Source organism: Diabrotica virgifera, chromosome 2 (assembly GCF_917563875.1).
Source record: "Diabrotica virgifera virgifera chromosome 2, PGI_DIABVI_V3a".
NCBI lineage: Eukaryota > Metazoa > Arthropoda > Insecta > Coleoptera > Chrysomelidae > Diabrotica > Diabrotica virgifera.
In genome coordinates, this window is record NC_065444.1 from 8,113,384 (window position 1) to 8,127,641 (window position 14,258).

The 14,258-nt window shown below is 33.2% G+C and overlaps 1 protein-coding gene across 1 annotated transcript in view; it reads right to left on the reverse strand.

The window, feature by feature from the left end:
* The window catches only part of LOC126879423 (uncharacterized), a 123,722-nt gene extending 109,910 nt beyond the window's left edge, over positions 1-13,812 (reverse strand). Inside the window, exon 1 of the mRNA XM_050642433.1 lies at positions 13,572-13,812. Within this exon, the coding sequence (XP_050498390.1) occupies positions 13,572-13,592 (21 nt within the window). The 5' untranslated portion in view covers positions 13,593-13,812. The remainder of the gene's footprint in view (positions 1-13,571) is intronic.
* Between the last annotated feature and the right edge of the window lie 446 nt (positions 13,813-14,258).

Consider the following 14,258-nt stretch of genomic DNA (forward strand, 5'->3'; position numbering starts at 1 on the left):
AAAAGTTATAATGGGAAATTTAAAAAATAATCGAAAAAAATATAAAAACTCGTTAAAAGTATAAAATCTTGAAAAAGATAACCTCTTTAAAAGAAGTCGTACAACATTATACAGTAGAACATTTTAAAGGTAATTGATTTCTATTCCTCTTACATGTACCATTGCATATGCCTAAAGTTACGTAGAAAAAAGTTACAGAACAATATTTGGGAAATAACAAGGAAAATTGCCCAAAATTGCTGAGTGGCGAATTTTAAAAAATCATATTTCGAAAACTGTAAATCCTAATGATCTAAAGAAAAAATATGTAAGTTTTTTTTCTGCGAAGCAATGTCTATACCTATATCCCCGTGGACAAAAGTTATGGGACAGAAAACAAAATTTCTTTCTTTTGGGTTTCTTTGTGCTTTTTCTTTTGAATATATTTTTGTAAAAAAAGTACCTTTGACTTTAAAAAGTTAGGGAAAGTAGGAAATTTAACCAGGAACAATTTTTATGTAGACGTATTTGTACCAAAAGTGCATAGAACTCACCCTAATGTAACATGTGCCCAGGGACTAATTCATCCATTTCTCAAAAATGCACCCCTTTAAATGGTAGCACTCCGCGGTTTTTTCATATATTCATTTTTTCATATATTCATATATTCATTGACCATATGAAATAATAAAACCCCGTTAAAGTTGTAGTTCCTTTCTATAGTACATAATCAATAACCTATAAGTATCTATTAAAGAATCGACAAAAAATTGGCACAAAAATATACCATATAAAATCAGTAATCATTAATAATACCAAACAAGGTTTCAATTTCATTTAGGACACATTTTTTATCAGTAATAAAGTATAATCTAATAAAACTCCGTTTAGATCTTTACCATTAGCATGAAAGTTGTTAATCGGTTTAAATTCTCATCCAAAACATCACCATCACCATCACGTTGATGTGATTGTGCTTGATCGTCGTAATTTGTTAACAGCACGTTTAAAAAATTAGGAATGAAAGTCGGTGAGATTATAGACAGGTACAGATGAAGCTTCAGCTTAATTACAATCATTCTTTCGTGTGATGATAAACAGAAGGAGAGGAGAGCTATCGTGAGAGTTAACTATTGAGAAATGTTTATGACTTCGTAAAAAAATTATATGTGTAAAAGTAATTTGATTAATATGTGATTGATGTTATAAATGAGCATCATATTACATTATTTTTTTTATTTACAACAATCCGCTTCAACCTAATAAGGGTATTAGCGGGATAGTAACAGTTAATTACACTTTGTTTAGTAAGTTACAGTCTTTTAGAAACAAAAATAGTTTATTATTGTTGTTCTAGTCTAAACTGTCTTTAATATTGTTAGCTAAATGGTATTTAATTCTATTGCTATTGAACTTTTCACCTTTTTCACTAGCACATGTTTCACTGTAAGGGGTGAACCGCACTCATCACAAATTGGAGGTTCTTCTTTTTTCAGCAAATATTCATGAGAAAACTAGGTATGCCCAAGTCATACACGGGAAATAGTTGTTTGCTTTCGTCTAGATACCTCGGGTGGTTGCCATGGTCCAACCTTGTTTTTATCTCCTGAAGCTTTGATGATGTGGATTTCCATTTATTGTTCCAGTTTTCGAAAAGATGTTTTATGAAGTAGCTTTTTAGATCCATACTTACAGAGTGGAACGACATGGGAATACTGTTATCAGTTATGGCTTCTTTGGCATTTCGGTCTGCTGCTTCATTACCTGCTACTCCAACATGTGATGGGACCCAGAGAAACTTGATTCTTAAATCTTCAGTATGCAATTTATGTAGTTCTTCCTTTATTAGTAAAGCTATTGGATGCTGTGTGTACATTTTCCTTATAACGTGTAGTGATGACATAGAATCTGTGACGATTAATATCTTCTTCATCTTGTTCGCATTTGCGTGTAGTATTGCTTGGTAGATCGCATAAGGTTCCCCAGTTAATACAGTTGCAGTATCTGGAATTTTATGTTTGTGAATCTCCGTGTTGTTAATAATTGCCACTCCGACTCCATTTTCAGTTTTAGACGCGTCTGTATAGTATACTGTGTAATCGGAATGAGAGTTAATTAGATCTCTGAAGTATTGTAAGATGATATTAGCGTTAGTGCTTTTTTTGGAATTGTAATTGACTGTTGGAATTTTTACAGTCCAAGGTGGAGATGAAGATATTTCTTTGTATTGCTATAAGGGTGGAAATTCCTGCCAGTTAAGTAGCTCCATTGCATGGTGGATTCTGCGATAATAAGGGAGATTGAACTTTGAAGAGTCTTTAGTTATGGATAGATTTAAAATGTTATTTATTGGAATTCTTTTATGTACATTTATGTTAAAAGCGTAATTAAAGGTTAACAGCTGTCTACGAAGCATTAGACTGGGTTCGCCTATTTCAGCTTGTATGCTATTTATTGGAGTTGGTCTGCATGCTCCAAGTATTATCCTTAGGGAGGTGTTATGTAGCGTATCCAGAGGTTTCAACGTTGTTTTGTTGGCAGATGCATGTGCGACACATCCGTAGTCAATCTTAGAACGAATTAAGGATCTATATAGCATGAGCAGTGTTTACCTTCAGCACCCCAGGTCCTGTGAGCTAGATACTTTAACAAGTTAAGGCCATTTCGACATGAAAGAACTAACTGCTGAATATGACTTATATTACATTCTTGGTTATTTATATTTTTATAAATTTATATTTTCAGTCCAAAAAAAGCTCCAGGGTATGACCTGATCAACGGGAAAGTACTGCAGCAATTGACATGCAAAGGTCTGAAAATGATAACGCAAGTATTTAATGCAATATTTAGGCTAGGATACTACCCAGAACAATGGAAAGTTGCTCAAATTATTCTCATACCTAAGCCAGGGAAAAATAAAACTCAGGTGACTTCATACAGACCAATAAGCCTGCTACCTGTTCTATCAAAAATCTTGGAAAAACTTCTCCTTAAACAATTATCTCCAATTATAGAAGAAAGGAAACTAATTCCCCAACACCAATTTGGGTTCAGAACACAACACGGAACGATATAACAGGTACATAGACTGGTAAAACACATCAGAAGTGATTTAGAAAATAAAAGGTATTGTTCTGCTGCATTCCTGGATATTGGTCAGGCCTTCGACAAGGTAAGGCATGCTGGTATGCTCTTTAAACTACAGAAGCACCTTCCCCATCCTTTTTATCAAATCCTAAAAAGCTATATTTCCGACCGACATTTCCTAGTCAAGCAGGATAATGAATACACAAGCCTAAGACCAATAAAAGCCGGAGTACCACAAGGAAGTGTCTTGGGACCGATATTGTACTTGCTCTACACTGCTGACCTACCCACAAGTAACAGAACAACGTGTGCAACTTTTGCTGATGACACTGCTGTACTAGCCTCTCACCATGATCCAAATACAGCATCCGGAATCCTTCAGAAAGACCTTAATAATATACAAAGATGGCTAGAAATGGAGGATAAAGGCAAATGAGAGTAAATCCATCCATGTAACCTTCACCATGAAAAGACAAACATGTCCATCTGTAAAACTAAATGAAACGCAACTCCCACAAACCGATACTGTCAAGTACCTAGGAATCCATCTTGATAGGAGATTAACTTGGCAAAAGCACATTTTTACAAAAAGAAAACAACTAGGAATAAAATTCCGAGAAATTTACTGGATCATCGGTCGTAAATCTCAACTATCTCTTGAAAACAAACTGCTGATATATATATATATATATTATATATATATATATATATATATATATATATATATATATATATATATATATATATATATATATATATACACATCTATATTAAAACCAGTGTGGACCTATGGTATCCAACTTTGGGGGACAGCCAGTCAAACTAACCTAGAAATACTGCAGAGATTCCAGAACAAAGGCCTTAGAACAATGATGAATGCCCCTTGGTACGTGCCAAACTATGTGATAGAGCAAGACCTCAATGTGCCATCCATAAAAACAGTAATAACAGAATATTACAAAAAATATTCCAAGAGACTAGAATCTCATCCAAACGAGTTAGCCAGCAACCTCACTGATGACCACAATGATGTGCGACGCCTGAAGAGATTCAAAGTAGTGGACCTAGCAAGAAGATTCAAATAATCTGTGATAACTAAACTTTTAACTTGTTTTAATTTAATTTATGTAAAGAGGGTGATCACTGGATCTCCCTCTACAGGTCAAATTTTCAATTTTTGTCAAAGAATTTACCTATTGTTCTTAGTTAAGGACAGATTGTAAATATTACAACAATAAAAAAAATTATATTTAAAAAATAGAATGTGTGTCTACTTTGTACGCACGTAAGATGTTATACTTTTATTATATGATTTCTTAAAAATAAATATACTTTAAACAGTTTGTTTTAATTTTTTTTAAACATCAAACTAATTTTGTGCTTACCGCTTTCAAAAAAATAAAAAAAAAAGTATAGGATTGCACTGGATTCGAACTAATGACCTCTCGATCTCTGGCCGAATGCTATATCAAATACGCTACGAGGACTGTGTCTGTATCGGTTCGGACGTACCTAATGACACTTCACGGTAACAAACAGACAAGTATAATAAATATACAATAAAATGTTTTAATAATACTCATCTTACTCCTGAGGAAGACAAATCCAAAGACACAAAAATTATAATAAATATATTTACTAAAAACACTAATATATTCTTTTCACACCTTTTCTTGCACTGATATATTTATACATGAACCATTGAAAATGGTTATTCATTTTTGATTTATACATTATTCGAAAGATTTAGCAACTAAACGCCATACTGTCTGTGTGCGCATGCGCGCACTATTATGAAATTTTACTCTTAATCGCGTCTAAAGAAGTATAACTTCAAAAATGGTTTAGAATATTGGACAATAAAATATTCACTTCTGAAAAGAAATACATAGTATATTATTCAACGAGCATGTAATAATGGCTATTACTCACGATGATCAAGTTTGCGACACGAGCCGTAGGCGAGTGTCGTAATTCATCAGAGTGAGTAATAGCCATTACATGCAAGTAGAATACTATACTTTTTCTACGACCTTTTTTATTTGGGTTAGTAGAAAATATAATTATCAACTACTAACATTATTCAAAATCGAAAGATTTTATGTTTCATAAGAAAACATATTTTATATAACTATGGCAACACTGTTAGAATTGCCCTCTTTGAGCTCACGAAACAATGAAACAGACAGTTGACATTAGTGTCATGGAATGGAGCTGGCTTTTAAAAATAAGACATATTTTAACGCAATTACACGAAAGGGAACGTATGCTCTCAATAAAAATTTATTGTACAATCAACAATAAGGGCCGGTTGTTCGAACGCTAATCAACAATGATCACTATCAAATATTTAATTACTGTCACAACTGTCAATATCAACTTTGGTTGGGTTGCTGAAAACGTAATTAATTATAATTATGAGATTAGTTAATCAATTAACATAACAATTATTAACATAATTGATTAACTAATTTCATAATTGTAATCAATAATTATGTTTTCAGCAACCCAACCAAAGTTGACATTGACAGTTGTGACAGTAATTAAATATTTGATAATGATCATTGTTGATTAGCGTTCGAACAACCGGCCCTAAGTAAAACAGAATTCATTGATATAAATTTCATATCCTTAAGCCCTTTTAGGGAATTAATAGCGGTTGTTTATATTTACCTTTGAATAACGTCAATCCTAAAATGTCAAATGTTGAAATTTAAACGTAAAAAATATACTAACCCATTGTTACAGTTAAAAATCCTTTAAACATTTTTCGAATTTAATTGTTGATATAAATTACAATGACTATTTTATTAAATAAACAAGTTTAAGTAATTTTATCTGCTAATAGGTATATTAAAAGTGCCATGCACCACTTGAATCTAACTTCAACCCGTGAGTAATGACCCGTGAGTAACTTCAGCCCGTGAGTAATGAACCATTACTTACGGGTAAAGTAATGGGTGTTATTAATTATAAATAATCTATTCAAAAATAGCGAATAATGAGCATATTATTAAACGGTCTTAGAAAAAATAAATTATTATATCAATTAACGGAGAGAATTTTGACGGACCAGATAAATTAGAGAACGTCTGTAAAAACAACAAGCCGTATAGCAGAAGACCCATTGGAAGGCCGCCGAAAAGGTGGAAAGACAATGTAAAGTCAACAACAACTGAAACAGATTAAGAAGCAGACAAACAAGAGTAATCATAGTCGCACGAACAAGAAGAAGAAGAAGAAGAAGAAGAAGAAGAAGAAGAAGAAGATAATTTTGACGTATTTAAAAATATACTAAATTTTATTTAAGTATTTGCAAATCTTCTTTTTCTTCTTCGTCTTCCTATTGGGAAACCCTCTCTCGCCATCCTTACTACTCTATTTTTGTTGTCATTCGGCTTACGTTGTTATTTCATTCTACTCTTCTGTTTCTTACCCAGTTATTAATGTTTTACACCTTGCATTTCCGTCATATATAATGTACTTCTAGATCTGTTCCATAGAGTCTTACCATCGATTTTTTGAAGGGTTTTCACCTCTGCTGATTCTAGCATTTTTTTATTCTCCCTGTGTCAGGTTGTGTTTGTGCCGCATTATTGGTCTGATGACTGTTTTGTAAATTCTGTCTTTTATTTCTTTTCCAATATTTTTATGTCTCCATATTGTTTCATTCAGGAAACTTGCGGCTCTGTTTGTTCTATTCACTTGATCCTCCTTTTTTGTTTCGAGCTTTCCGTAGCTTCCGTACCACTATATCACTTGTTCTATTATCTGACCCTCCAGCTCTTATTTATATCTTAGTAGATTTGCTGTTATAATCATGCATTTTGTCTTTTTTGGGGAAATTAACATGTTAAATTTTCCGGCGGTTATGTTAAATTGGTGCAGCATACGTTGTAAATCATCTTCACTTTGAGAGATTAGTATTGCATCATCTGCATAGCAGATTATTTTAAGTTGTGTTTCTCCCATTTGGTTTCCTTTTTTAGTTCTTACTTTTTTTTTATTTCGTCCATAATCAGGTTGAACAATAAAAAACTCAAGGAATCCCCCTGTATTATACTCAATGTACAATGTATATACTTATATATTTCTTTTATTACTCAATGATTTTCCCCTGTCCATTTCTTAATTTGTGGATGCTTTTTCTTTCAATGAACATGATCTGATCGAAAAATTTCAAGATTTTGTTTTTCTCTATTACTCTAGTTATTTCCATCGTATTATACCGTCTCAGTTCCTTTCTAACCTTATTTTAAATTTTCTTATTCAAGCTTCTTAGTTCATTTTTATTATGATTCCATTTTCTCTTAGTGGTCTTTTTTCCTCTAGAAGATGTTTTGCGCTGTGGCTTAATTTTTTGTTTTTGTCTGCAGCATGAGGACAGTATTTCTTTGCAGCTTCTTTCAATGTTCGAATAATATTATTGTTCATTATATTGACGCTGATTTACATTATAAAGTTCATGCTCTGTTGCACTTAATGTGCCTCCTAAAACTCGTGCACAATTTGTAAGTGACATTTCAAAAATGTGTCTTCTTTCCTGAATTTTTTACCCCTTAGTGTATTTTTTACTCATTTCTAGAATGACAAAATATTATTGACTTTCGTAGCTGCCGCGATTTCTCCACAATTTATTGATCAAGTGTTAATTTTAAAAATTATCGATAAAGATCCTGCTAGAACACTTCTAGCTATACTGCATAATATATGTAGGTAATCGTTCAGTGAGTAGTAGCATCAAATTTGATAATATGAATATTTACACCGGTGAAAAACTTTCATGTCCTCGATATTGGGAGGCGGCCATATTGATCGAGGTCATAATGATACTTGACATGCCAAAGTTCAAGAATGAAACTAACTGAATTTGCAATTTATGTCAGACCGAAGAATCTGATTATTGAAATTATGCACAGATTGTGTGTTGGAACAACGTTTATTTGTGATATTTTTTGTTTTTGTAATAATCGTAGTAACCTATATTCCCAATTTTGCATCAGAAAATTAATGGATAAGTGAAAGTCAGCCTAAGGTGAAAAAAAACTATTTATGAAAAATTTAAAAGTCATTGTTATAATTTATTTATTATACGATTAAATATTAATTTATAAAAACTATACTGTCAAATAAAAGACTGCAAAATAAAAGACTAGAGAAGGCCTATGATATAGTAGGCACCCTTAAAAAGATTTTTTGAAATATTGACGAAGGCAAGCCTAAGTAATACAGATATCAATGATATAGCGAACATGTACATAAATACCAAAAGTGCCGTTAAAATGAAGAATAAAATTTCAGACGCATTTCCTGTCACACAAGGCTTGAGGGAAAGATGTTGTTTATCTCCACCGTTGGTCTTTGTGGTAATGATCAGATGCAGACACATATCACTATAGTCGGAATACAAATAAAGCAGCTTATACTAGTTCTTATATAAATGGAAAAGAGTACAAAGCAACTAAATCTATTAGACCACTGTCAGAAGAAGAACAAAGTAAAGATGAAAGAATAGTCACTACAGAATTAGACAATATTGCAGAAAATGGAAATCTTGAACAAACATGGACGCAAATAAAAGTATGTATGACGAAAGCAGCACAAGCTAGTAATACAAATATAAGATATGAATAGAAATAATGATGTGATAAGGAATGTAAATAGACAAGGCAACGAAGCATTAAACCTAGAAATTTTGTGCAGTAAGATGAATCGTCATGCAACTTTTTGCATTCGATTCGAGAGAATGTCAGGCAATTTTGTAAACTAAATTGATCTCCGGCAAGCATTGTTGTGCATAAGAAAATGAATTTTCAAAGTGCACCTCGAAGAGATGGAAAATGAAAAATTTAGAACTCAGGAAATATTGAAGGAAATGAATTCAATTTTTATACTTGGTGGTTTTGGAGGCACTGAACACGAATTTCATGACGGTGATGGTTTCCGAGGTACCTGGTGCCCAGGGTGTAACTCGTCGCCTGGGACGACCGAATAATTCGCGGGACGATCGAATGATTCGCGAAATGAAGATTGGATCGAAAAGTTGAAAAATACGTGTTCAATTATTTTTCAAAAATCTACCGAATGACACTAAACACGACCTCCCCAGAGGGTGGGAGTAACTTTAAAATCTTAAATGGAAACACAAAAATAGACGGTTTAGTTTTGATTTAAATCTGTCTCCTGCCATCCCCCGATAGCGCTATTTCTACGTCTACCTTTTGTCAAGGAGGCTATGCAAGAAGACAAATTTAAATCAAAACTTCCGTAGTTCTCGGTATACAATAAAACTATTTATACCGGAGTAAGATTAGAACGCCCTCTAACGGGGAATAAGTGAAATAAATGGCGACTCGATTCTAGTTTTCTGTTGACCTAGATATCAAAATATCAACAGGCACCGCTGGGAAATATTCCAAAAATGCGGTTCAGAGAAACTATATGAAACGAGTCTTTGTACTCTTATACAGAGTATGGCATTAGTAAAAATACAAAAATAGACGGTTTAGTTTTGATTTAAATCTGTCTCCTGCCATTTTTGTATTTTTACTAATGCCATACTCTGTATAAGAGTACAAAGACTCGTTTCATATAGTTTCTCTGAACCGCATTTTTGGAATATTTCCCAGCGGTGCCTGTTGATATTTTGATATCTAGGTCAACAGAAAACTAGAATCGAGTCGCCATTTATTTCACTTAAATGGAAACCCCCATTTGTTATTAAAGATTTGGATTGCTTTATTGCTTACGTAAAAATAAGCAACTTTTATTGGAGACATTTTTTCGAATTGTGGATAGATGGCGCTATAAGCTATAATCAGAAAAAACGATTTATCGTGATACCGTAGGTAAATTATAGAAACGGTATATATCTCGAGAAATACATTTCCAAATAAAAAACCAAAAAATAAGTATTTAATATTTTTAAATAACCTATCGAATAACATAAAACACGACCCTACACTCCACCCCCTGGAGGTGGGGTGGGGGTTACTTTAAAATCTTAAATAGGAGAATTTTTTATTGCAGATTTGGATTCCTTACGTAAAATAAGAAACTTTTATTTAAGACATTTTTTTGAATTATGGATAGATGACGCTATGATCGGAAAAACACTATTTATTAGAGGCATCTATCAGCAATTCTAAAAAATGTTTCGAATAAATGTTACTTATTTTTTCATGAGGAATCCAAATCTGCAATAAGACATGGGGATTCCTATTTAATATTTTAAATTTACCCCCCCCCCCCACCTCCAGTGGGTGGAGTGGAGGATCGTGTTTAATGTTATTCGATAGGTTCTTGAAAAATATTAAATACATATTTTTTGGTGTTTTATTTGTACGTCTATTTCTCGAGATATTAGACCGTCTCTACAATTTTCCTATGGTATCACGATAAATCGTTTTTTCCGCGCCATCTATCCACAATTCGAAAAAATGTCTCGAATAAAAATTGCTTATTTTTACGTAAGCAATCTAAATATTTAATAACAAATGGGGGTTTCCATTTAAGATTTTAAAGTTACCCCCACCCCACCTCCAGAGGGTGGAGTAGGTGGGTCGTCTTTAGTGTCATTCGATAGATTTTTGAAAAATATTGAATGCGTATTTTTCAGTTTTTTTTATCCAATCTTCATTTCGCGAATTATTTGATCGTCCTGCGAATTATTCGATCTTCCTAGGCGACGAGCTCCATCTTGGGCACCAGGTACCTCGGAGACCATCGCCGTCAAGAAATTTGTGTTCATTAACCTCCAAAACCAAGCATAAAAATTGAACTCATTCCCGTTAATATTTCCTGAGTTCTAAATTTTTCATTTTCCATCTCTTCGAGATGCACTTTGAAAATGCATTTTCTCATGCACAAACATTTTTTGCCGGAGATCAATTTAGTTCACAAAATTGTCTGACACTCTCTCTAATCGAATGCAAAAAGTTCCATGACGATTCATCTTACTGCACAAAATTCCTAGGTTTTGGGCTTTTTAGTGCTTCGTTGCTTAGTCTAAAAATAGAACTAGATGAACCAATAAATTAGGATTGAAAATACTGCAAAAAAAATACAAGATAGAGAGAAAATACAATGAAAAAAGAAAACGAGTCAAAAGTATCACGAAATCAAAGAAAAGGAAATACAATGAAGGTAAATTGAAATACATAGATGCAAGCTTTAAAAATAGAGAAATTAGAAATATATCAGTAAAAAATGAGAAAAAGGGTTACCAAAGAAAATCTGTACATCACAAAAGTAAAAATGAAGGGATTTAGCAAGTGACGAGGAAATACTAAACACGTGGAAAGACTACATGGAAGCTTCTAAATGACATACCCATAATAGAATATGAAAAAGAAAAGGAACCGAAATAAAACGCCTATCACAAACGAATAGAGGAAACATCGCCTAATAGAAAAGAAATTTAGGAAATAATAGAGAAACTAAACAGAGAAAAGAGCCAAGGAAAGGATGAAGTAACAGCTGAAATGTTCAAATATGGAGGACCAGTACTAATTGTGCATTTGGAAAAGTTGCAGAAAAAAATATGGAAACAAGAACACACACCGAAAGAATGGACTGAAGTCAAACTGTGCCCAATTCACGAAAAAGGGGACAAAAATTTATGCCATAATTACAAGAGAATAAATAATGTTGCATATAAAATACTTGTATAAAAGATAACATATAAAAAACAGACATGGATCAATGTGGATTCAGGAGAGAATGCTGCACAGTAGATCAAATTTTTCTGCGGCCTGAAATATGGGAAATATTCTTCCTATAAGTGCCATCTCCCAATCGGAGGTGGGATATCATCATCAGTATATTTACTATCACTAGCTATGGAAAATCTACAGTGGTCATATTCATCGACTTTAAACAAGCTTTTGACAGAGTAAAAGGGTAAGAAATATACATACAAATATATAAAGGGTGAAAAATCAGTAAAAAATGATAAAAGTAACAATCAGAGAAACAGAGAATATGGTTAAAATAAAACATAAGTTTGAAGTCACTGAGGGGTGCGACAAGGAGATCCATTGTCATAAATTGATTTTGGGCCACCACTGTGGCTTTAGGGTACAAAGAAAATAAAATATACATAGGTCATAATGTGTAGCAGACAGTGTGTTCTTTTATTTTCCATAAGTACGTTATCAATAAAATGAATAGGCGACGAAAAAAAAAAAAACAAAAAGGAGCCCGCCAAAGCATTTCTGAGATTTACGGCGCCACTGTGCCGTAACCGTTGCTTATACGAAAAAAATGGGTAGGACCTTATTTGTAGAGAAAATAATGGTCTTTAATTCTGTATAAGTTTGTTTTAATGAGAAAATCGTAAAAACATGCTCTCCAAGGGATAGGGATAGTTTCTGCAGTTTATTTTTATGGATAGGGGTAGTTTATGCAGGGATGTTACAATAACCATATTTATTAAAAACCCTATTAATGGAGCATATGTCCATATGGGTCAAAAAGCAAAAAAAAAAATTCTTTTTTCAACCCCTTCATCAAGAAATCGCTTTTGGTGTCCATGCATGGGTAATAAGAACGTGCACAAAATGATATATGAAGCATTTTAATAAAGGGCATGGTGTGTGAAGGATTCCAAGAAAATCACTTTCTTTATTAATTCTCCTTTTTTTGGGGGTGGATCCGGGAAAAAAATGCGGGTGCATTATAGAAATTTGTAAATAACACCAGTGCCTCGGTAATCGCTGAAAGTTTTTTTACTCTAGCATAGGCTGTTCAGATGGTATAGAAAGGGTTTTTTTTTAAATGTAACACCCTGTAATTTAAAAATTTGCAATTGCCCTTAAATGAGACCTATACCAAAAAATCAGCCACTTATTTGTGATTAATTGCCGCAGGGTTTGTTCTTAATTTTCATTACAGTTAGAAAAAAAAATTTTTTTTTTAAAATACCTTTTTTAAAAATTTGTCAAATTTAGGGCGCCACCCCCGCTAAAGGGTGGGTGATAGACATATGCTGTCGGAAAATACATAGTAGGAAATATAGTCCTTTTCATTTTACTATTAAGTAAATTTTTTTCAAAACGTACAGGAAGGGCTACGTTTCACAAAAACCACAAATTACACCCTTTAAAGGGATGAAAAGAGGGGTTCCGGGGCGAAATTTTTTAAGATAAAGTTAGTCTTATAATAAGCACCCCTTGATATACCAGAAAAAAAAAATAAAACCGGACTTCTGTCCATTTTGCGAGGTTCAACTTCTGTTTCCTACTCTGGTGGTACCTTCTCAAATTGACACACTGTATGTACGGAGCATTGAAACATTAATTGTTCTATACTCGTACATTGAAAGACTTAAATAAAAGGTTCAAAAATATACTAAAGAACCTGTTGTGGATATTTTATATGCTACTTCATAATTATGTCATTAATAAGACAAATAACCAAAAGCTTAAAAATGAAAAAGCATCCAAGTGCAACTTTCTAGATAGCTACATCAGCATTACAACAAAATACAATAAAAGAAAACTCACATTAACAATTAAAGTCCTCATTTTTATCACGAAAGTATCTTCTCACCACACAATCACTGTCACTTCACTATACTACTAATAACAGTAATTATTAACTCATTGAAGGTATTCTCGCGTCTTCTTGGTGGTATTCTCCAATCTCGCGGGCCGCGCGTCCAAGCTATGAGAAACGATAATACTGAAGACCACGACGTCTCGAGAAGAAGATTCTTGAAGACGATCTGTCTTGAGAGTGTAGGAGAAGGGCACGTTACCGGCGAGAAAGGGGCATGGTGAAAGTTAGCCAGACAAGGTGGTATTGAGGATGTTTTGAGGTTGCTGGGAGAATGTTGAGAGGATCACACTTTATTTATTATATTTCTGGTTACATAAGAGATTTGTTATAATTTTCGTTATATAACATTAGTGTTATCAAGAAAATAATAAAAAAGAGTTAAGCGTGTTTATAACTAAATAGTAAAAACGGCAATTGTTAGCTTTTTTATTTTAAAAGGAAACGTTGCCATTTATATACAGATTAACTACAAGTTTATATGTTTATCTGGGCACGTAGAACATCCAGTTCTTGATTTGCTCGAAGAAAAAAGTTTACAACCAATGCATTCTTCTTCTTGATGTGCCTATCCGTGACGAATGTTGTCGATCATCATGGCAATCTTCACCTTATCTGCAGCAACGCGGAAAAGC